The sequence below is a fragment of the Delphinapterus leucas genome, chromosome 10 (assembly GCF_059928025.1).
Source record: "Delphinapterus leucas isolate spDelLeu-1000000601 "Yukka" chromosome 10, BTC_Dleu_Yukka2, whole genome shotgun sequence".
Classification (NCBI taxonomy): Eukaryota; Metazoa; Chordata; class Mammalia; order Artiodactyla; family Monodontidae; genus Delphinapterus; species Delphinapterus leucas.
In genome coordinates this window covers 100,901,918-100,927,042 of record NC_143138.1, presented here as the reverse complement: position 1 = coordinate 100,927,042, position 25,125 = coordinate 100,901,918, and the positions used below count along the sequence as shown (strand labels likewise).

The 25,125-nt window shown below is 38.6% G+C and overlaps 1 protein-coding gene across 6 annotated transcripts in view; it reads left to right on the top strand.

Annotated features, from left to right (window-relative positions):
• The window catches only part of NR2C2 (nuclear receptor subfamily 2 group C member 2), an 82,544-nt gene that overhangs the window by 32,435 nt on the left and 24,984 nt on the right, over positions 1 to 25,125 (top strand). For 5 of the 6 annotated variants that reach the window (XR_016394769.1, XM_089919777.1, XM_089919778.1 and 2 more), the window contains one exon: positions 17,881 to 17,991. Coding sequence is in view for 5 of the 6 variants with exons in the window: in XM_089919777.1 (XP_089775903.1) it covers positions 17,881 to 17,991 (111 nt within the window). In the remaining variant the exon portion in view is untranslated. Of the gene's footprint in view, positions 1 to 12,927; positions 13,222 to 17,880; positions 17,992 to 25,125 lie in introns of all 6 variants that reach the window. The other variant, XM_089919779.1, reaches the window with a different exon arrangement.

Here is a 25,125-nt window from a genome sequence, read left to right as displayed (position 1 = left end):
GGATTCTCATATAAAAGTAATCATAAAATTTGCAAGCGTATTCCTTAACGTGGGGCAACCAGAGTCCAGGGGGTTTAAACCGGAGCTCAGGCAGGGTAAGAAAGCTGGCAAATAGTCTTGGCACCGAACCCGTACTTCCTCCCCTGTAGCTGTCCACCCACCGCCACAGTTGCTGGAAGGCAGGGCCACTTCTGGTTGCTGTGCACACCCAGTGCGCAGCCCCAGGGCGGCACAGGGTCAGTGCTTAGCAGGTTCCAGTGAAGCGTGGACAAGGGTCACTTTGGCCTACTGACTTAGAAAGCTTCTCTGAGTCCCTGTGAAATACTTTTTGAATACTGTTATTCTTTTAAATAAAGTTTTTATTGTATAACATACATATGTTCACAATTCATAAGTGTGTAACACAGTAAAATCATAGAGGGAACATTCCCATGTAACCACCACACAGGTTAAGAACAGAATAGAATTTCCTGTCCTCTCCCAATCACTGCCCCCACTCTGCTCCCTAAAAATGACCTTTTTTTAAAATTAATTAATTAATTTGTATTGGCTGCACCAGGTCTTAGTTGCGGCACGTGGGATCTTAGTTGCAGCATGCATGTGGGATCTAGTTCCCCGACCAGAGATCGAACCCGGGTCCGCTGCATTGGGAGTGCAGAGTCTTACCCACTGGACCACCAGGGAAGTCCCAAAAGTTTTTAATTTTGACAAAGTTCGTTTTATCTTTGGTTTCTTTATTTTGCTTTAAGTGTAATAGCTAAGAAATCATTGCCTAAGGCAAGGTCATGAAGATTTACACCTATGTTTTCTAATTTTTGTGTATAATGTGAGGTATATTTTCTTATAAAAAGAAAATAAGAATTTTCCATTCAAGAAGCATCTCACTAGTACAATTAATCATGTGTAACAAAGATATTTATACACTGTTTATAACTCAGGCTTTAGAAAAAATTTTCAGAAGTTTGTGATAGTATTAATAGTAACTATGTGGTGAATAGAATTAATACTTAACATATTATTTACTAATCCTCTCATCAATCCCATAAAGTAGTAACAATATGTCTATGTTGAATTTGAGGAAACCGAAGTTTAGAGGGTTTAAATGACTTTCTCAGGGTGACAGTATGTGTTTCAGAGCCTAGGTCTATCTGATTCCATAGCCTATGGGTACTCAAATAATGTTGATTGCTTTAAAACTTCTAAAAAATAAAGTGAGTCAGAAAGGCAGAATATTATTCTATCAGTTAAGAATTCAGAATATCTGAAATGGGTGGAATTAACTTGCAGAGTAATAATAGACTCAACCAGAATTCTAAATGTTCATTACTAAAGAAGGATTTAATGCCTATGCACTGATAAAATGACTGGCCAGCCTTTTCTTCTTAATTACAAATAAACAGTGCTAAGAAATATATGTACATGGATGCTGGGAGATATATTCTGCAAGATTTGAGCCTCATCACACCCTCTCTAAAATGGTTTGTGCCTATTCTGCCTACCTCTTAACCAAGAGAAAACTAATATATACAAAGCATTTTGTAAACTAAAAGTCACTATGAGAATATTGCATTCTGTTGTCTTTTTTTTTTTTTTTTTTGAGGTACGTGGGCCTCTCACTGTCGCGGCCTCTCCCGCTGCGGGACACACAGGCTCAGCGGCCATGGCTCACAGGCCCAGCCGCTCCGCGGCACGTGGGATCTTCCTGGATCGGGGCACGAACCCGTGTCCCCTGCATCAGCGGGCGGACTCTCAACCACTGCGCCACCAGGGAAGCCCTCATGCTGTGCTTTATAAAATTGAGATATAATTCACTTACCGTAAAATTCACCCTTTTAAAGTGTACAGTTTAGTAGTTTCACAAGGTTGTACAGCCATCACCACTGTCTAATTCTAGAACATTTTCATCATTTCAGAAAGAAACTCCAGGGAATTCCCTGGCTGTCCTGTGGTTAGAACTCCACGCTTTCACTGTGAGGGCGTGGGTTCGATCCCTAGTCAGGGAACTAAGATCCCACAAGCCACACGGTGCGGCTAAAAAAACAAAGAAAGAAACTCCATATCTATTAGCAGTTATCTCCCCTTTCCCCCATCCCTTCAGTCCCTGGCACCCACTAATCTACCTTCTGTCCCTATGGATTGCCTTTTCTGGGTATGTTATAGAAATGAAATCACACAATATATGGTCTTTTGTGACTGATTTCATCCATATTGTAGCATGTATCGGTACTTCATTCCTTTTTATTGCCAAATAATATTCCATTGCATAGACATACCACATTTTCTTTATTCATTCATCAGTCTATAGATATTTGATTGTTTTTACTTTGGGGCTATTACAAATAATACTGATATGAACATTTCTACACAAGATTTTTGTAGACATATGTTTGTCCTTCTCTTGGGTATATATACTTGGAGTGGAATTGTTGGTTTATATGGCAACTCTGTGTAACCTTTGAGAATTGACCACACTGTTTTCCAAAGATGCTGTACCATTCTGTATTCCCTCCAGCAGTGGATTAGAGTTCGTTTTTCCACATCCTTGCCAACACTTGTTATAGTCTCATCTTTTTGATTGTAGGCATCCTAGTGGGTGTGAAGTGGTATCTCATTGTGGGCTTAAATTGAATTTCCTTAATAACTAATGATGTTGAGCATCTCCTATGCTACTGGTCATTTGTATATCTTCTTGGGAGAAATTTCTTTGCCTCTTTGTTTTTTTTTAAATATTATAATAGTTCTTTATAGTCTATATGTGCATGTCCATGTATCAAATACATGATTTGCAAAATTTTTCTCCCATTTTGTAGGTGTCTTTCCACTTTCTAAATGATGTCCTTTGAAACACAAAACTTTTTAATTTTGATGATGGCTACTTCATCTAATTTTTCTTTTGTTACTTATGCTTTGATATCATATCTAGGAAACCATCACCTAATCCAAGTTCACGAAGAGTCATACCTATATTTTCTTCTAAGAGTTTTATAGTTTTAGCTGTTACATTTAAATCTTTGATCCATTTTAAGTTAATTTTTTCCCATTTTTAATTGTAATAAAATACATATAAAATTTACCATTTTAACTATTTTTAAGTATACAGGTCAGTGGTATTAAATACACTCATAATGTTGTGCAACTTTCACCACTATCCATCTCCATAACTTTTCATCTTGTAAAACTGAAACTCTATACCCAGTAAACACTAATTCCCATTGCCCACTTTTCCTAGTACCTAGGAACCACCACTCTACTTTCTATCGCTATGAATTTGACTACTGTCAGTACTTCATATAAGTGAAATCATACAATAGTCGTCTTTTTGTGACTGGCTTATTTCACTTAGCATAATGTCCTCAGAGTTCATCTGTGTTGTAGCATGTGCCAAAATTTCCTCATTTTAAAAAGCTGAATAATATTCCATTGAACGCATATACCACATTTTGCTTATCCATTCATCTGTACATGGACACTTGGGTTGCTTCCACCCCTTGAGTATTATGATCAATGCTGCTGTAAATGTGTGTACTAATCTCTCTTTGAGGCACTGCTTTCAACTCTTTTGTGTATATCCCCAGAAGTGGAATTGCTGGATCATATGGTAATTCTAGTTTAATTTTTTAAGGAACCACAATCCTGTTTTTCATAGCAGCTGTGCCATTTTATATTCCCACCAGCAGTGCACAAGGGTTCCAATTTCTCTGCATCCTCACCAACACTTGTTATTTTCTGGGGTGTGTTTTTTTGTTTTTGTTTGTTTGTTTTTTGATAGTAGCCATCCTAATGGGTATGAGATGGTATCTCGTAGTTTTGATTTTTATTTCCCCAGTGATTAGTGATGTTGAACAGGCTTTTGTGTGCTTATTGGCCATTTGTGTATTTTCTTTGGAGAAATGTCTGTTCAAATCTTTTGCCCATTTTTTAGTCAGGTTGAGTTTTTTTTTAATGTTGTTGAGTTTTAGAAGTTCTTTATATAATCTGGAAATTAATGCCTTATGAGATAAATGATTTGCAAATGTTTTCTCTCATTCTGTAGGTTGCCTTTTTACTCTGTTGATATTGTCTTTTGATGCACAAATTTTAAAAGTTTTTCTGAAGTTCATGTTGTGTGTGGTTTTTTTTCTTTTGTTGCCTGTGCCTTTTGTGTCATATTCATGAAATCATTGCCAAATCCAGTGTGTGAGACTTTTCTCCTATGTTTTCTTCTGAGAGTTTTATAGTTTTAGGTCTTTGATCCATTTTGAGTTAAATTTTGTGTATGGTGTGAGGTAAGAGTCCAGCTTCATTCTTATGCATGTGAATATCCAGTTTTCCTAGTACCATTTGTTGAAAAGAATGTCTTTTCCACATTGAATGGTCTTGGCTCCCTTGTCAAAAAATCATAACCTTATATGCAATGATTTATTTCTGGAATCTTTTTTCCTTTGGTCTGTATGTTTGTCTTTATGCCAGTACCACAGTTTTGTGACTATAGCTTTGTAGCACGTCTTGAAATCAGGAAGTGATCCAGCTTTGTTCTTTATCAATGTAGTTTTGTCTAAATTTTGGGATTCCCTTGAGATTCCATATGAAGTTCAGGGTGGATCTTTCTATTTCTGCAAAAAAAAAAAAAAAAAACATTGAAATTTTGATAGGAATTGCATTGAATCTATAAATCACTTTGGGAAATATTGACATCCTAGCAATATTAAGTCTTGCAATCCCATGAACATGGAAAAGGTTTCCATTTATTCTTTAATTCCTCTCAGCAATGTTTTGTAGTTTTTAAGGTACAGATCTTTTACCTTTTACTTCTTCTTTTCCAATTTGGATGCCTTTTCTTTCTTTTGCTTGCCTAATTCCTCTGGCTAGAACTTCTAGTACAATGTTGAGTAGAGGTGGTGAAAGCAGGCATCCTTGCTTTTGTTCCTTATCTTAGAGGAAAAGCTTTCAGTCTTTCACCATTGACTGTGATGTTCACTGTGGGTTTTTCATACATGGCTTTTATTATGTTGAGATAGTCTACTATCCTAATTCCTTGAGTGTTTTTATCATGAAAGGGTGATAAATTTTGTCAAATGCCTTTTCTCCTTCTATTGAGATGATATTGTGGGGTTTTTTCCTTCATTCTGTTAATGCAGTGTATTACAGTGATAGATTTTTATGCGTTGATTCATCCTTGCATTTCAGGAATAAGTTCCACTTGGTCATGGAGTATAGCCTTTTTAATATGCTGCTGATATAAGTTTGCTTGTATTTTGCTGAGGATTCTTGTATCAGAGTTCATGAGGGATATTGGTCTGTAATTTTCTTGTAGTGTGTTTGCCTGGCTTTGGTATCAGGGTAATAATGCTGGCCTCAAATGAGTTTGGAAGTGTTCCTTACTCTTCAGTATTTTGGAATAATTTGAGAATGCTTCTTTAAATGTTTGGAAGAAATGACCGGCGAAGCCTTCGGGTCCAGGGGTTTTCTTTATGGGAAAATTTTTTTTTTTATTATTGATTCAGTCTCCTTAGTAGTTATAGGTCTCTTCATGTTTTCTATTTCTTCATGATTTACTCATGGTATGTTTTGTTTCTAGGAGTTCGTTCATTTTGTGTAGGTTATCCAATTTATTGGCATACAATTAATCTTTCTTATAATGTTTTATATTTCTGTAGAATTGTTAATAATGTCCTCACTTTGATTTCTGATTTCAGTAATTTGAGTCTTCTCTTTTTTTTCCTTAGTCTATCTAGCTAAAGATTTGTCAATTTTGTTGATGTTTTCAAAGAATCAATTTTTAGTTTCATTGATTTTCTGTTTTCTATATTTCTTTTTTCTCTTCTCCTGCCAGCTTTGGATTCAGTTTGTTCTTTTTTTATTCTAGTTGTAAAAGTTAGGTTGCTCATTTGAGATTTTTTTTTTTTTTAATGTAAGTACTTAGAGCTCATAAATTTCCCACTTAACACCACTTTTGCAGTGTCCCCTAAGTTTTGGTATGTTGTGTTTTCGTTTCCATTCATCTCTAAGTTTTTTATAATTACCCTCGTGATTTCCTCTTTGATCCATTGGCTGTTTAAGAATGTGTTATTTAATTTCTACAGATTTGCAATTTTTTGCAGTTTCCTTCTGTTGGTGATTTCTAACTTCATCCTGTTATGGTTGGAGAAGACACTTTGTATGGTATCTGTCTTTTAAAATTTGTTGAGATTTAATTTGTGGCTGAACTTATGGCCTGTCCTGGAGAGTATCCCATGTGTACTAGAGAAGAATGTGTCTTTGTTGTTTCTGAGTAGAGTGTTCTGTATAGTGTGTTCAGTCTTGTTAGTTTTTATTGTGTTAAGTCTTCTATTTCTTCATATATCTTCGGTCTAGTGGTTCTGTCCATTACTGAGATTGGGCTATTGAAGTCTCCAATTATTATTGCCGAACTGTCCATTTCTTCCTTAAGTTCTATCAGTTTGGGCTTCACATATTTTTCTGGTTATTAGGTATGTAAATGTTTGTGACTGTTATATCTTCTTGCTGTGTTGATCCTCTTATTAGTATCCTTCTTTGTCTCTTACAACCTTTTGAAATTTAAAGTCTATTTCGTTTGATTTTAGTACAGCTACCTCTGCTGTCTTTTGGTTTCTATTCGCATGGTCTTTTTCCTTTCATTTTCAGTCTATTTGTATCTTTGGCTCTAAAGTGAGTCTCTTATAGGCAGCATACAGTTGGAACACAGTTTCTCTATAATATTCTGCCGTTATCTCTTGATTAGAGAGTTTAATCCATTTGCATTTAAATATTTACTGATGAGGAGGGACTTCTGTCATTTTGCTTTCGTTTTATATATGCCTTACAGCTTTTTCTGTCCTTCATTTCCTGCATTCCTGTCTTTTATGTTTAGTTGATTTTTTTGGTATTGAAATGTTTAAATCATTTCTCATTTTTTGGTATATATTCTATAGCTGTTTTCTTCATGGTTACCATGGGGATTACATATAACATCCTAAAGTTACAGATTCACTCTAGTTTGAATTTATACCAACTTAACTTCAATCACACAGAAAAACATTCTTGCTTTACAGCTCTGTCCCCACCCCTTTCAGTTGTTGTTGTCACAGATTACATCTTTATGCATTGTGTGCCCAAAAACATAAGCTCATAATTCTTTTAAATACATTAGTCTCTTATGTAGAAAACAAGAGTTAAAGTCACAACAATACTAGCTTTTACACTGATAATTGAGGGTTTTTTTTTCTTTAAATGTATTTGTAGAAAATAAAAAGTATAGTTGTAAACCATCACTAAAATAATACTAGCTTTTATAATTGCTCACATATTTACCTGTATTGAAATCTTTATTTCTCCAGTGTCCTAGCGTTTTTTCCTTTCACCTTGCAGGACTCCCTTGAGCATTTCTTGCAGGGCAAAGCTAGTGATCACAAATTCCCTTACCTTTTGTTTATCTGGGAATGTCTTGGTTTCTCCCTCTGTTTTAAAAATATGTATATATTTATCTGTTTATTTTAATTGAGGTATAGTTGATTTACAATGTTGTGTTTCTGGCGTACAGCAGAGTGATTCAGTTTTTTATATATATATTCTTTTTCATATTCTTTTCCATTATGGTTTATTACAGGATATTGAATATAGTTCCCTGTGCTATACAAAAGGACCTTGTTATATATCTATTTTATATATGTAAATATATGTAGTATATATATGTGTGTGTGAGTGTATAGTTTGCGATAAAAGAAATTTTCACGTATTGACATACAGGGAAGTCATTCTGGCTTATGCATGAGTTAACCTGAATTTTATGCTAACTAAAATAGCCTGTTTGTGGCGTATCAGACATACATTGTACATCTGCTTTAATTATTAAAGAAAAGGGCACAGTGACCAGAAGTAAAGAATGTCCATGTCAAAAATAAAGATTCCTCTCTTCCTTAGGTGCCAATGCTGGGCCTTCTTTGATGATAAAACTCCTTTCCCAGGTGCCAAGGCCATGCTGACTTACTGATCACTGATCTTTGTGGGGTTTTTTGTTTTTAAACCTTGAAGAAATGTAATGTTCTTTGTTCTGACAAGATATAAAACTGTGCTGGAAACCATGCTTCTCCAGAGGAGCTTCTCAGACTAATCTGGGAAGCTGGCTTCTGGGCTCGTCCTTAGTTTGGCTCAAATAAAACTCTTCTTACTATAGATTCTTTATTGATTATTTTCATTGACACTTGTATCTGCTAATCCCAAACTCCTAATTTATCCCCTTCCCCTTTGGTAACCATAAGTCTGTTTTCTACGTCTGTGAGTCTGCTTCTGTTTTGTAAATAAGTTCATTTGTATCATTTTTTTTAAAGATTCCACTTTATAAGTGATATCATATGCTGTTTCTCTTTCTCTTTCTCACTTACTTCACTTAGTATGATAATCTGTAGGTCCATCCATGTTGCTGCAAATGGCATTATTTCATTCTTTTTATGGCTGAGTTGTATTCCACTATACACACACACACACACACACACACACACACACACACACTGCATCTTCTTTATCCATTCATCTGTCGATGGACATTTAGGTTGCTTCCATGTCTTGGCTATAGTAAATAGTGTTGCTGTGAACATTGGGGTGATGTTTCTTTTTGAATTAGACTTTTCACCAGATACATGCCTAGGAGTGCGGTTGCTGGATCATATGGCAACTCTTTCTTTTAGTTTTTTAGCAAACCTCCATGCTGTTTTCCACAGAAGCTGCACCAATTTACATTCCTACCAACAGTGTAGGAGGGTTCTCTTTTCTCCACACCCTCTCCAGCATTTATTATTTGTGGACTTTAAAAAAAATTTTTATTTATTTTTATTTTTGGTTGTGTTGGGTCTTTGTTGCTGCACAGGGACTTTCTCTAGTTGCGGCGAGCGGGGGCTACTCTTCATTGCGGTGCACGGGCTTCTCATTGTGGTGGCTTCTCTTGTGGAGCACAGGCTCTAGGCACGTGGGCTCAGCAGTTGTGGCTTGCAGACTCTAGAGCGCAGGCTCAGTAGTTGTGGCGCACAGGCTTAGTTGCTCCAAGGCATGTGGGATCTTCCCGGATCAGGCCTCGAACCCATGTCCCCTGCATTGGCAGGTGGCTTCTTAACCAGTGTGCCACCAGGGCTTCTATTTGTAGACTTTTTAATGATGACCATTCTGACTAGTGTGAGGTGATACCTCATTATAGTTTTGATTTGCATTTCTCTAATAATTAGCAATGTTGAGCATCTTTTCATGTGCCTTTTGGCCAACTGTATGGTCTTCTTTGGAGAAATATCTATTTAGGTCTTCTGCCCATTTTTTGACTGGGTTGTTTGCCTTTTTCTGTTACTGAGTTGTATGAGCTGTTTGTATATTTTGGAAATTAAGCCCCTGTCAGTCACATCATTTGCAAGTACTTTCTCACAGTCCGCAGGTTGTCTTTTTGTTTTGTTTATGGTATACTTTGCTGTGCAAAAGCTTGTAAGTTTTATTTTTGTTTTTATTTCTATTGTCTTGGGAGACTGACCTCAGAAAACATTGCTACGATTTATGTCAGAGAATGTTTTGCCTATGTTCTTTTCTAGGAGTTTTATGGTGTCATGTTTTATATATGTCTTTAAGCCATTTTGAGTTTATTTTTGTGTAGGGTGTGAGGGAGTGTTCTAACTTTGTTGAGTTACATGCGGCTGCCCAGCTTTCCCAACACCACTTGCTGAAGAGAGTCCTTTCTTCATTGTGTATTCTTGCCTCCTTTGTCAAAGATTAATTGACCATAGGTGTGTGGGTTTATTTCTGGTTGATCCATATGTCTGCATTTGTGCCAATATCGTGAGATTTTGATTACTGTAGCTTTGTAGTATTGGCTGAAATCTGGGAGGATTATGCTTCCAGCTTTATTCTTTTTTCCTCAGGATTGCTTTGGCAGTTCTGGGTCTTTTTTTTTTGTGGTACGCAGGCCTCTCACTGTTGTGGCCTCTCCCGTTGCGGAGCTCAGGCTCCGGATGCGCAGGCTCAGCAGCCATGGCTCACGGGCCCAGCCACTCCGTGGCATGTGGGGGATCTCCTGGACCGGGGCACGAACCCGTGTCCCCTGAATCAGCAGGCGGACTCAACCACTGCGCCACCAGGGAAGCCCTCTGGGTCTTTTATGGTTCCATAAAATTTATAGGAGTATTCGTTCTAGTTCTGTGAAAAATGTCATGGGTAATTTGATAAGCATTGCATTAAATCTGTAGATTGCTTTGGGTAGTGTGGCCACTTTAACAATATTAATTCTTCCAATCCAAGAACATGGGATATCTTTCCATTTCTTTGTATTAGCTTCAAATTCCTTTATCAGTGTTTTATAGTTCTCAGCATGTAAGTCTTTCACCTCCTTGGTCAGGTTTATTCCTAAGTATTTTACTTTTTAATGCGATTTTTAAAGGGTTTTTTTTTTTTTACGTTCTAATATTTCATTGCTAGTGTAAAGAAATACAACTGATTTATGTATGTTAACCTTGTATCCCTGCTACCTTGCTGAATTCACTTATGACTTCTAGTAGTTTTTATGTGGAGTCTTGAGGGTCTTCTGCATCTTAGTATCATGTCATCTGCGTATAATGACAGTTTTACCTCTTCCTTCCCATTTGGATACCTTTTATTTCTTTTTCTTGTCTGATTGTTGTGGCTAGGACTTCCAAAACTTGTTGAATAGAAGTGGTAAGAGTGGGCATCCTTGCCTTATTCCAGATTTTAGCAGGAACGCTTTCAGCTTTTCACCCTTGAGTATTATGTTGGCTGTGGGTTTGTCATAAATAGCTTTTATTATGTTGAGATATGTTCCCTCTATACCTACTTGGCAAGAGTTTTTATTATGAATGGATGTTGAATTTTATCAAATGCTGTTTCTGCGTCTATTGAGCTGATCATGTGGTTTTGTCTTTTCTTTTGTTGATGTGTTGTATCACACTGATTCATTTATGTATGTTGAACCATTCTTGTGACCCTGGGATGAATCCAAGTCGGTTGTGGTGTATGATCTTTTTTATGTATGTTGGGTTCAGTTTGCTAATATTTTGTTGAGAATTTTTGCATCTGTACTCATCAAAGATATTGGCCTGTAATTTTCTTTTTTGGTGGTGTCTTTGTCTGGTTTTGGCATCAGGGTGAGGTGGCTTTCTAGAACGACTTTGGGAGTGTACCCTCCTCTTCACTCTTTTGGAAGAGTTTGAGAATGATTGGTGTAAGTTCTTTTAATGTTTTATAGAATTCCCCAGTGAAGCCATCTGGTCTTGGACTTTTGTTTGCAGGGAGTTTTTTAAATTACGGATTCTATTTCACGTCTAGTAATCAGTCTGTTCAAATTATTTCTTCTCGATTCAGTTTTGGTCGGCTGTATGTTTCTAGAAACTTGTCCATTTCTTCTAGGTTGTCCAATTTGTTGGCATATAGTTGTATTCTTTTATGTTTTTTTTCTATTTCTGTGGTATCAGTTTTTACTTGTCCTCTTTCATTTATTTTGTTTATTGGGTCCTCTCTCTTTTCTTTATGGTGAGCCTGGCTAGAGGTTTGTAGATTTTGTTTACCCTTTCAAAAACCCAGCTCTTGGTTTGATTGTTCTTTTTCTGTTGTTTTTTAAATCTCTCTTTATTTCCTCTCTGGTCTTTATTATTTTCTTCCTTCTGCTGACTTAAGGTTTTGTTTGTTCTCCTTTTTCTAATTCTTTTAGATGGCAGGTTAGGATGCTTATTTGAGATTTTTCTTGTTTTTTGAGGAAAGCCTGTATTGCTATGAACTTTCTTCTAAGGACAGTTTTTGCTGCATCCCATAGATTTTGTATGGTTGTGTTATCATTGTCATTTATTTCAACATATGTTCTGATTTCTTCGTTGACCTATTGATTTTTTAGTACCATGTTGTCTAGTCTCCATGTAATCGTTTTTTTTTTTTTCTCATTTCTCTTTCTGTGGTTGATTTCTAGTTTCATGCTGCCATTGTGGTCAGAAAAGATGCTTGAAATGATTTCTATCCTCTTAAATTTGTTGAGACTTGTTACGTGTCCTAGTGTGTGGTCTATCCTAGAGAAAGTTCCATGTGCACTTGAAAAGAATATGTATTCTGGGTTTTTTTTGATGTAGTGTCCTGAAAATATCAATCAAGTCTAACTGTTCCATTGTGTCATTTAGGATCTCTGTTGCTTTATTGATTTTTCTGTCTGGACGATCTGTCCATTGATGTCAGTGAGGTGTTAAAATTTCCTACTATTACTGTGTTCTCATCAGTTTCTCCATTTATATCTGTTAGTATTTGTTTTATCTATATAGGTGCTCCTATATTGGGTGCATATGTTAATGAGTGTAATAGCCTCTTCTTGTATTGATCCTTTTATCATTATATAGTGTCCTTCTTTGTCTTTCTTTATGGATTTTGTTTTAAAGTCTGTTTTGTCTCATATGAGTATTGCCACCCCTGCTTTCTTCTCATTTCCGTTTGCATGAAATATCTTTTTCCATCCCTTCACTTTCAATCTATGTGTGTTCTTCGCTCTAAAGGGTTCCTTGTAGGAAGCATATTGTAGGCTCTTATTTTATTATCCAGTCTACCACTCTGTGTCATTTGATGGGGGCATATAATTTAAGGTAAATATTAATAGATATATATTTATTGCCATTGTAAATGTTTTCCAGTTGATTTTATATTTCTTCTTCGTTCCATTTTTTTGTTTTTCCTTTTGTGGTTTGATGGTTTTCTTTTATATTATGCTTGTGTTTTCTTATTTTTAGTTTTTGTGAATAATGTTTTTGATTTGTGGTTACCTTGTTTTTCAGGTATGCTAACCTATTACTGTTATCTACTTGCTTTAGACTGGTTGTCATATAGGCTCCAAATACATTCTAAAAAAAAAAATCTACAATTTCTTACTCCCTTCCCCACATTTTATGATTTTTATGTCCTCTCTTTTTTTTTTTTTTTTTTTTTTTGCAGTACGCGGAGCTCTCACTGTTGTGGACTCTCCCGTTACGGAGCATAGTCTCTGGACGCGCAGGCTCAGCGGCCATGGCTCATGGGCCCAGCCGCTCCACGGCATGTGGGATCTTCCCGGACCAGGGCACGAACCCGTGTCCCCTGCATCAGCGGCAGACTCTCAACCACTGTGCCGCCAGGGAAGCCCCTATGTCCTCTTTTATATCTTCATGTTTATGCTTTTGCTGTTCATTGTAGTTATCACTTTCACCCCCCAAATTTTTTTTTAAATTTTTAATCTGCGTACTGGCTTATGTAAGTGATATACTTTTCGATTATGTTTTTTTTAAGTAATTTATTTATCTGTCTATTTATTTTTGACCGTGTTGGGTCTTCATTGCTGTAGATGGGCTTTCTCTAGTTGCAGCAAGTGGGGAGTACTCTTCGTTGCGGTGTGTGGGCTTATTGTGGTGGCTTCTCTTGTTAAGGAGCATGGGCTCTAGGCACGTGGGCTTTGGTAGTTGTGGCATGCAGACTCTAGAGCACAGGCTCAGTAGTTGTGGCACACGGGCTTAGTTGCTCTGCGGCATATGGTATCTTCCCGGACCAGGCTCGAACCCCTGTTCTCTGCATTGGCAAGCGGATTCTTAACCACTGCGCCACCAGGGAAGGCCCCAATTGTGGGGGTTTTTTTTTCTTTCCTATAGATTCCTGCTGCTGCTGCTTTTTTTTTTTTTTTTTTTTTTGCTTCTTTCTTATTTAGAGAAGACTTTTTAATATTTCTTTTAGGTTAAAAGTTTAGTATTGCCGTATTCTTTTAGTTTTTGCTTGTCTGAGAAATTCTTTGACTCTTCTTCTATTCTAATGATAATCTTGCTGTATCCTACGTTGCAGGTTTTTCCCTTTTAGGACTTTGAATTTATCTTGCCACTCTCTTCTGACCCACAGCATTTCTGTAGAGAAATCACCAGATAGCCTTATGGGGGTTCCCTTATAAAATTAACTCTTTGTTTTTCTCTTGCTGCGTTTAGAATCCTCTCTTTATCTTTAACTTTTGAATTTTAATTATAATCTCCCTCACTTTTGAAGGATAGTTTTGCTGGGTATGGTATTTTGGGTTGACAGGTTTCTTTTCTTTGAGCACTTTGACTGTATTGGCCAACTGCCTTCTGGCCTCCAAAGTTTCTCATGAGAAATCTGCAAATAATCTAATTGCAGGTCCTTTGTATGTGATAGTTTGCTTCTCTCTTACTGTTTTCAAGATGTTCTCTTTTTGTCTTTTGAAAGTTTGATTATAATGTCTTGATTTCGGTCTCTTTGAGTTCCTATTACTTGGAGTTTGGTGAGCCTGGATGTTTATGTTCATGTCTTTGATCAAATTTGGGAAGTTTTCAGACATTATTTCTTCATATATTCTTTGCTCACCCCCTTTTTGTCCTCCAGACTCCCACAATGCTATGTTGGTCTACTTTTTGGTATCCTGTAGGCCTCATAGGCACTGGTCAGTTTTCTTCAATCTTTTTTCTTTCTGTTCCTCAGACTCACTACTTTCTATCAAGGTAACTGATTCTTCTGCTTGTTCAAATCTTCCTTTGAATCCTTCTAGTGAATTTTTCATTTCAGTTATTGTAGTTTTCAGCTCCAAAAAATTTTTTTTGGTTTCTTTCTAGGTTTTCTATCTGTTTATTGTTATTTCCATTTTGTTCTTACATCGTTTGTTGAGTTTTCCACGTCTTCCTTTAGTTCAGTCTTTGTCTAATACATTTGACATGAGATCTTTTTCAGGGATAACTTACGTTGATTTATTTTTTTTCTTTGAATGGATCATAATTTCTTGTTTCTTTGTATGCCATGTGGTTTTGTTGTTGTTGTTGAAACAACATTTGCATCTGGACATTTAAATCTAATAATGTGGTAACTCTGGAAATCAGATTCTCTCCCTTTCCAAATATTTACTGTTTTTTGTTACTTTATTGTTTTTGTTGTAAGCTGTTTCTCTTCCAAGGAGCATCCTGACATGTAAACTTAAGGTCTTTTCTAGGGTCTTTTCTGAACCTGTGCCTTTCTCTGAGCATGTGTATTTACTTTCTAATTGTCCCTGTATATGCAGTTAGTTTTGAATGTCCTTGTCTTTAATGTCTGGTTCCCAATAGAGGATAAAGAGAAAAATGGGGAGGTGGGGGAAGCAATCCAGTCTTTTAAGTCCCCTGGAAATCACTTCAGCAGAAATGGAGGGGCTTGCAACAGTAGGAAGAAGTACAAAGACAATGGATACCCCTTCTTTGTCTGCACCTGTGGGATCAGAGGAAGCAATCATTGATTGGAGCACAGATCCCCAGTATTTGGAGGACAAGGGCCCTTTTTGCCCACCCTGGCTCCCACCAGCTGTGTGCAAGCTGCTTCTGGAACATGTGCACAGGTGCCTGTTATAGGGTAGATGTGGGGAATGGGTAGCTGCTGCTACTGTGCTAGGAGCTGGAGTTGACCAAAATTAACTGCAATTTATGGTCCAAGGCTTCCCCTGGAAATTGCAAGCCTCCAGTAGACTCCTGAGTTCCAAAATAGTTACATCAGACAGATTCTACCAGTGCAGTTGTGGTCTAGGTAGGGAAAGAGATTCCTGGTGCTTCCTACTCCACCATCTTCCCAGAATTCTCTCTCTTGAGTTAATTGTTTTCCATATAGTAGGAGGGAGGGGTCCAGTTTCATTCTTCTATGTTGTGTCCAGTTGTTCCATTACCATTTGTTGAAAACACTGTTCTTTCCCCATTGATTTGGCATGCCACTTTTGTCAAAAATCATCTGACCACATATGGGAGGGTTTATTTCTGGGCTCTTTGTTCTGTTTTGTTGGTCATTGTGTCTGTTTTTATGCCATGGCCAACAGTTTTGATTACTGTAGCTTTATAATAAGTTTTGAAGCCAGGAAGTGTGAGTCCTCCAACTTTGTTCTTTTTCAAGATTGTTTGGCTATTCTGGGTCCCTTTCATTTCCATGAGTTTTAGGATGAGCTTGTCAATTTATGCAATGTAGACAGCTAGAATTTGATAGCAACTATATTAAATCTGTTGATCAATTTGTGTAATATTGTCATCTTAACAATATTAAATCTTCTGATCCATGAACACAGATGTCATCTAGGTCTTCTTTAATTTCTTTCAACAGTGTTTTGTAGTTTTCAGTATTCAAATACTACACTTTTGTTAAATTTATTCCTATTGTCTTGTGTTTGATGCTATGGTCAGTGGGATTGTTCCTTTAATTTTATTTTCTGATTGCTCTTTGCTAACTTATAGAAAGATAACTTATTTTTATATGTTGGTCTTGTATTCTGCAACCTTGAAACTCATTTACTAGCGCTAATAGTTTTTCTGTGGATTCTTTCAGATTTTCTGTGTACAAGATCGTATCATCTGCAAAAAGAGATAGTTTTCCTTCTTTCCAAATCTGGCTGCTTTTGTTTCTTTTTCTTTCCTAATTGCCCTGTCTAGAACTTCCAGTACAGTGTCAAGTAGACATGGTGAAAGCAGACATCTTTTTCTTGTTCCTGATCTTAGGAGAAAGCTTTCAGTCTTCCATCACTAAGTTTTATGTTAGCTGTATTTTATAGATACTCGTTATCAGATTGATGGAATATCAGTACTTCTATTCTTTTTTAAAATATTTACTTTATTTTTGGTTGCATTGGGTCTTTGCTGCTGCAAGCAGGCTTTCTCTAGTTGCAGTGAGCGGGGGCTACTCTTCGTTGCCGTGCACAGGCTTCTCATTTCAGTGGCTCCTCTTGTTGCAGAGCACGGGCTCTAGGCACGCGGGCTTCAGTAGTTGTGGTGCGCAGGCTCAGTAGTTGTGGTGCACAGGCTTAGTTGCTCCTCAGCATGTGGGATCTTCCCAGACCAGGGCTCGAACCCCTGTCCCCTGCATTGGCAGGCGGATTCTTAACCACTGCGCCACCAGGGAAGCCCAGTACTTCTTATTTTCGTGAGTGTTTTTATCATGAAAGAGTGTTGAATTTTGTCAAATGCTTCCTCTGTACATTGAGATGATCATTTGGCTTTCGTCCTCTGTTCTTGGGTATGTTATATTGTTTGATTCGTATGCTGAACCAACCTTGCATTCCTGGGATAAATCCCACTTAGTCATAGTGTATGATTCTTTATATGCTTCTGGATTCATTTTGCTAGAGTTTTGTTGCAGATTGTTGCATCTATATTCATAAGGAATATTGATCTGTAGTTTTCTTGTGATGTCTGTCTGGTTTTGGTATCAGGTAATCCTGGCCTCATAGAATGAATTGGGAAGTGTTGCTTCCTCCTCCTCCTCCTCTTCTCCTTCTTTTTCCTTTTTTTTGTTTTTTGTTTTTTTGAAGTTTGAAAAGCATTGGTTCATGATATACTTTTATTCAAGGAAAAATAATACCTACTCACTTCAGGTGCCCAAGTGACCATTCAGAACCTTGAACCTTGACTTTAGTGGGTATTGACCTTGTGTTATTGATGAGCTTTTTCCGATTTTATCCCAGTGAGGATGGGAGGTTGCCAGATTCTTTCACAAGTATTAATCCCAGTAGTTTCCAGTGTAATTCTGGTTGTTTGCCATCCTCAACAGTATTGTGAGAGCCTGTCTTCTGGAACCTGTCATCTTAAAGGAGTGCTTTATAGCTGGCCTTAGAGACAGTGAAAAAAATTCAAAGATGATCTCTAAGAAGTTATTTTGGTAGCTTTTTATTTTATTGATGCTGTGCAGAGCAGACCTGAAAATACCTTTCATTTTTTCTTGCATTTTCAACATTAGAAACAGCTATTGTAGCTGTTTCTTAGGATCATTCTGTGGAAATATCTCATTGATTCCTTTGTCATCGAAAACTATACAATTTTATCACTCATAGCCACAGTGAAAGCAAGAGGCATGGTCCTCAAACCACCACTGGGCATCTTTCTAAGCCCCCTTGTGATGCAGCCCTCTTCTCACCCACAGGTACCACGTACACAGACTTCTCGGCCGGAATCTCCAGGGATGACCAGCCCCTCCCCGCGCATCCAGATAATCTCCACTGATTCTGCGGTAGCCTCACCTCAGCGCATTCAGGTACCTGCACCAGTCCCACTTGGCCAGCCACCTGCCTGAGGGCAGACCTGCCTTCCCTGAATCGTTTCTGAAAACAAACCTGCCTAAGGGTTTCACTAAGGAGCTGTGCTTCTTAGGTATCAAGTATAGTACAATCTCACTTATTTTTTAAAAGATAAAAGAAGAAAGATTTTACATTTACTAAGCTGACTTACTTTCAATCTAAAAGTCTGAACTGTCACTTCAAACTATTGGAATGAAGTACCATTTATTACTTATGTGCTTCAAAATTGAGAGGTAGTATGTCTTAGTCGTTAAGAGTGTGGACCTCCACTTGAAGTCAAATCCAGTGCCCCATTTTATAGCTTTTCTAATGTCTCACTTTTTTCATTTAGAAAATGTACATAATAGTAGTACTTATCTCATAAGGTTATTAGGAAGAATCAGTGAATATTGCTTGTAAAATGCTTGAAACGGTGCTTGGCACATAATAACATTCGGTATGTACTAATTATCTATAATAACTATTATTGCTAGTATTGTTGTTATTGTTAACTAATTGATGATATTCACTTACGGGAGGTTTAGTCTTCCCAGGGCTCTGAACCTGCCTCTTTCCCACTGAACAAAGAGAAGGTACATGTATCATGATCAACAAGCAAGAAGAAGGGAAAATTATTGATGACACACATACATTAAAGATTCATATACACTACCAAACGTAAAATAGATAGCTAGTGGGAAGCAGCCGCATAGCACAGGGAGATCAGCTCGGTGCTTTGTGACCACCTAGAGGGGTGGGATAGGGAGGGTGGGAGGGAGGGAGACGCAAGAAGGAAGAGATTTGGGAACATTTGTATATGTATAACTGATTCACTTTGTTATAAAGCAGAAACTAACACACCATTGTAAAACAATTATACTCCAATAAAGATGTAAAAAAAAAAGAAGAGATTCATAGTTATCTCAAAAGGCCAAACCAAATCATGCACGGAAATGAACGGCAGAAAAAACTCTAGTTATGTAGCGTAAGTTTGAGAGAATAGCAGGTGGACAGATATTTGAGTGAATAAGTAAAGGATTGTTTTCATTTACAGTTTCTTTATTTTAAAACTCGGTATTAAGTGAGTAGTATGCTGTAATAAGTAGATGACTTCCATAGTGTTCACCCATTCTTAAAAGTGATTTTATGGATTATTATAAACTAAGCATAGAAGAGTTCTAATAAGTAAAGTGAAATGAGTTGTTAAAAATTATATTTCCATCATGTCTGTATTACATAATATTTTATCATAAATACCAAAGTTCATACACTTTTCTTCACACCAAGTAGGAAACACATATCTGAGTGTCTAGAAATTCAGAAGTAATTGGCCCAACGTTAATGAGATTTTACTATTCCTCAGAATTAGAAACTTTATATAGCTAAGTCATTTTTTTCTCTTTTGCTTTGTTCTTATTTGCTGATTGTGACTTGAAAATGAGTCCTTTATAGTTTTATGTAGCAGGTGTTAGGATCCTGCCTACATAACTCTCCCAACTCTAACTAACGAGGAACTGACTTTGTACATTTAACCATGGATGTTATATTATGGTTTCACAACCATCTGAGGGCAGATGAGAACATAGAAAGTTCTTCCAGAAAACTCCATCGGTAGCTAGTTTGTGTTTCAAGAGAGGGTATACAGCCCCCTGTATTGGTGTAAGAAGGATCTTTCTGTTTTCCCAAGGGGTATTCAGGCATCCCATTCCGTATAGTGGGGCTGTTCCCATGCCCTGGTGCTTGGCCCATGGTTCCACCACTGTCCTGGCTAGAATGCAGTAAGATTCTTGAGCAGCAGTCTTGTAGAATAGATCTTTGGCGTTGAGCTTTCAGTTTCTCTAGGGAAGATAACCCATTAGCATGGGTTTTATGTAAAGTAAGTATAGTTGAAAATCTCTTCATTGTGCACTGTCAATAAAATTAGACATACCTTGGGACTTCCCTGGCGGTCCAATGGTTAAGACTCCATGCGTCCACTGCAGGGGACACGAGTTCGATCCTTGGTTGGGGAACTAAGATCCCACATGCTGTGCTGTGGGGCAAAAAAAAAAAAAAGGGACCTACCTCAGTGCAACAGAACTGACTGTTTTTCAAGGTTAGGTTTTTTTGAAGGAAAGTTGTAAGTCATAGGTTGGTTTCTGGGTTCTTGATGTTGGTGCTATGGCTTTGATGAAGTTTTCATTTCTAGTCCTGACTTCAGTAATGGATCTCTGATCCCCTGAGGTGTGGGGAAAGAATACATTTTCTGATATTTTAATGAATAACAGTGCTCTGAACTCAAATAGTGGCTTGTGTGATAAGGTTAGGAGGGAAAGATTATTCAGTAAGGATGGCAAGCTATGCAACATTTAGGAGCTTGGCTCTGAATGGAACAGATTTTAGGGTCAAATCTTGCTTCCACTCAGCACTGTGACCCTGGGAAACGTTTCTGTAACATCTATAATTGTAAAGTGACAGCAGTAATAGTACCTGTTTTATAGGATTGTAAAAGGATTAAGAGATACTGCCTATAAAGCTGTAGGAAGTAGATGTCAATAAATGTTAGCATCTGTGTTATATAATTTTTTAATGTTTTATTTTCATATAAGTTCAAACTTAAGGAAAATAATACATATAAATCCTGTGTCCCCTTTACACGGATTCACCAGTTGTTTGCTGTAACATTCTGGATGTATGTATAATGTGTTTTTTCTGAATCATTTGAGAATAAAGTGGAGACATCATGCCTCTTTGCCCTGGATACTTCAGCATGTATTTTCTCTTACATAATTACAATACAGTTATCAAAATCAGTAAATTTAATATTGAAACATGCCATTATCTAGTCCATAGTCCATATTCTAAAATTTCATCAGTTTTCCCAGTTAAATCCTTTATAACTATTGTTCCCATTCCAGGATTTATTTTTGTTTTTAATAATGATAGCAAAAATTAAGGTGTCAGTCAACACAAGCCCAACATATCTAGTTGTGCAGACCAACAGGGGGCTGATCTGATGATGGACTTGTGTTCATCAGTATAATGTCATCCTAATGGCTGCAAAAGGGCTTTGGGGCCAAGTGCGAAGGGTGGTGGTCCTCAGAGCAGGAGAGGTAGCCTTGTGACTGGGGTTGAGAGCTGTTGTTTTTTGGGGTACAGAGGTCTAGGGCAGAAACTATGGGAGGAAGGAGATGGAGATAAGAAAAGCTGTAGGAGAACACCTGCTTGTCTGAAAATGAAGCTTAGTCAGAGCCATGCCATCACAAAATCTAGCTTCTCAGTAAATTTCATGGGTTTTCATCATATGTAGTCTTTTTAGGCCAGTGGTTTTTAAACTGTGTTCTTTACTGTTTCCCAGATTACACAAACATTACGTTCAAATTTCATTTTTTAGTCCAGCTTTCAAAGCAATTAAAGTAGATTAAAAGAAAAATACACTTGAACATGTCATATACCAAATTTGACATGCTGGAGGTCACTGGTGCACTCGTAATCTGTGTTCATTCTTTTTGGGGCAGATCTTGGCTTAAACCTTCTTTTGCCATCTCCGTGGATTTTAAGGTTTTCCAGAGCTATTCCTCCACACTCCCCATTTCACATTTATGTTTTCAGGAGAGCATAATTATACTCATTGTTTGACTGAAAGAAATGTTTAAATTTGAGCTTATAAAATACATTTATATAATACAGTGCTTTTTTATCTACTTTATTTTTTGAGGTTTCACATGTTACTAGAAAAGACTTCTGCTGTTTATATGTTTTTTAAAAGTTTGAAATCCTTACTACATTCCCCAGGGGACTGCATCTTGGGCTCTTGTAGCATCCTCCTTCCCTAGGTCTCTCTTCCACCGGCTCTTTATTTCTGCACATCCTTATTGAGCAGCCAGTAACTGTTCTCTGTCCTTTCTCCATCCGCAACCATCTGATATTTCCTTTCTTGCTCTGATATTCTAGTGGCCCCTCTCAGGTACTCGTAGGAGTTGTCTGTTTCTATGTGCTGACTGGGTAGTAGTTGCACACTGTAACAAAGTCACACCATACAGAGTAAAAGACGAGTCTCCCTCCCTCCCTCTTCGTGGAGTCACTCACGTCTCTCCCAAGAAAAGCCACTGTTACCATATTGCATATTCATTCTTTCAGAGATGGGCTATGCATCTACACCTGCAAGCATACATGTAAACAATACAGCATATTTTTACACTCCTGTCGACATTCTGCCCACACTGCTCTGGACTTCACTCTCTTTTGGAGGTATTTCCCTGTGGTACAAATAAGCTGCCTCTTTCTCTTGAGTGGCGGTTTGATATCCCATTTTTTGGATGCTGCAATAAATAACCTTTTACCTGCTTAATTTAAGACATGTGAGTATTTCTGTAGGATCAGTTCCTCAAAGTAGGATTGCTGGAAGGGTGTGTCATGTGTAGTTTGTTTATTTTGTTTGTTTGTTTTTTTAAGAAGGAATGTTATCTTTTATTTATTTAGTTAGATTTGGCTGCATTGGGTCTTCCTTGCTGCACGGGCTCCCCTCTAGCCGCAGCGAGCAGGGGCCACTCTTCACCGCAGTGTGCGGGCCTCTCATCGCGGTGGCCTGTTGTTGCGGAGCACGGGCTCTAGGCGCGCCGCCTCAGTAGTTGTGGCTCACGGGCTCTAGAGCGCAGGCTCAGTAGTTGTGACGCACGGGCTCAGCTGCTCCACGGCATGTGGGATCTTCCCAGAAGAGGGATCAAACCCATGTCCCCTGCATTGGCATGTGGACTCAGAACCACTGTGCCACCAGGGAAGTCCCTTATGTGTAGTTTTGACAGTAGTTGCCAGACTGCCTTCCAAAGAGGTTCCACCAACTTATACTCCCACCAGCCTGGTATGAGAGTGCCCGTTTCCTTACACACTCAGCTATATATTTTGATATATATATGTGTGTTTGATACATATATTTGTGGCCCAGAATGTGGTCTGTCTTAGTGAATGTTCCATGCAGGCTTGAGAAGAATGTATGTTCTCCTGTTGCTAGATAGATGAGTTTACACATGTCAGTTATATCAAGGGGGTTGCTAGTGCTCTTCAGGTCAACTATATCCTTACTGATTTTCTGCCTGCTTGATCTGTCAGTTGCTGACAGAGGAGTGATGATAACTCCAGCTATAATGGTTGATTACTCTATTTATTTTCGGCGGTCCTATCAGGTTTTTTTTTTTTTTTTTTTTTTTTTATTTATGGCTGGGTCTTATTTGCTGCGCACAGGCTTTCTCTTGTTGCGGTGAGCGGGGGCTACTCTTCATTGCGGTGTGCAGGCTTCTCATTGTGGTGGCTTCTCCTGTTGCGGAGCACAGGCTCTAGGCGCACAGGCTTCAGTAGTTGTGGTGCGCAGGCTCAGTAGTTGTGGTGCACAGGCTTAGTTGCTCTGTGGCATGTGGGATCTTCCTGAACCAGGGCTCGAACCTGTGTCCCCTGCATTGGCAGGCAGGTTCTTAACCACTGCGCCACCAGGGAATCCCCTTAAAGGTCTTTTGGGCATTCACTTGGAAGTGATGATGTGCTGGGACTCGTGTCCAGCCTGTGGCTCTCTGGTCTTGCATTCACTGGGCCCTCAGCCTGCAACGCACTCTGTCACAGCTCTGCACGGCTTCCTCTCTTGCCTCATTTGGGTCTTTGTCCACCGGCACTCCCTCAGAGAGGTCTTTGCTCTTGAAGCTGCCCCCCTGCCTCCTTCCCCATGTCGTGTTCTGTCCATTACCCTGCTTTTTTGTTTCCTCTATGTTTCCTTCCTGCCTCTTCATGTCAGGGTGCACAGTCTGTCTTTCCTCTAGCAGGTGAGCTCCCCGCCGTGTTCACACTTCCATCTCTAGTACTGAGAATAGTGCTGGTCACCTAGTGGGTGCCCAGTAAACACATGTTAAGTAATTGACTCTTTCCTTGCTTGTGTCATTTTCTTTTGAACCTACCAGCATCGTTGGATTCTCCGTATTGGACTGTTGGCAAAGCTGTAGGACTCTGTGTGAGTTTGCTGTCTGAACCTTGGGATGCCATGACCCAAAGCAGTTCTATCAAGAGGTGGCGCAGATTCCAGATATGTTGTCTGTAAATGTGCCATAGGGAGCTGGGGTACAACCAGAGACACAGTATGTCTCCCCTTCCCAAGGCCCAGCGCATGCACCGCAAGAGTCCTGTCTGCAGTGAGGGCCTGCTGGGGGTCCTCAGGGAAAAGGTGGCCCCATGCTCCAAGTTGGGCACTTGGCCTGGAAGAGAGACAGGAATGGGCTAGAACAGCTTCAAAGAACTTCACGAGCAGGAATAAGAGAAGTCGCTCTAACGTAGCAGCTATCTTAATTGTGACTGATGCACTGAGGCAGGGATGCAGGGAAGAGGTGAGCTATGGCAGTGGGGCTCATGACTGGTGGCCGTCCCTGGAGAAATGAGGCTCAGGGCTTCTCCGGAGTCAGCGCCCACTGCCTCCAGGGCTTCCACAGTCTTTTATTCACATCTTCTCTCCATGTGCCAGGCCCCGTACTGGCCCTGGGGATGCAGCCCTGAAACAGGTGTTATCTCTATGCTTAGAGACCTCAGAGTCAAGAGGTGGGAGAAGTTGGATGTGTTTCAGCAAGGGACTCCCTGCATTCTGTCACTGCAAGGCAGAATTATTATTTTTTTTTTTTTAAGGCAGAATTATTTATAGGACCTTCCCTTCAGAAATAGCCCTTTAAAGCAGCCATTCTCAGGTTTTGGGGTTTCAAAAAGTTAGGGTAGGGAATCCCCTGGCAGTCCAGTGGTTAGGGCTTCACGCTTCCACTGCAGCGGGCCTGGATTCGGTCCCTGGTCAGGGTACTAAGATCCCGCATGCTGTGCAGCACGGCCCCCAAAAAAAAAAAGTTAGCGTTGCCCACATTTCTTATTATGCCTGGGACAAGAATTTTTTTTTCTTTTTTTTTTTAGTTAAACCTATCATCTACTATTTATTACTGTCTTCATTTCATAACAGAAAGGGCCTTTCTTTGTCCAGGTTTATTGAACTGTAATTGATATGCAGCACTAAGTTTCAGGTATAGAACATAATAACTTGATTTACATATATTGTGAAATGATTGCCACAAGTTTAGTTAACATTCACCATCTCATATACATGTAGAAAAAAGAAA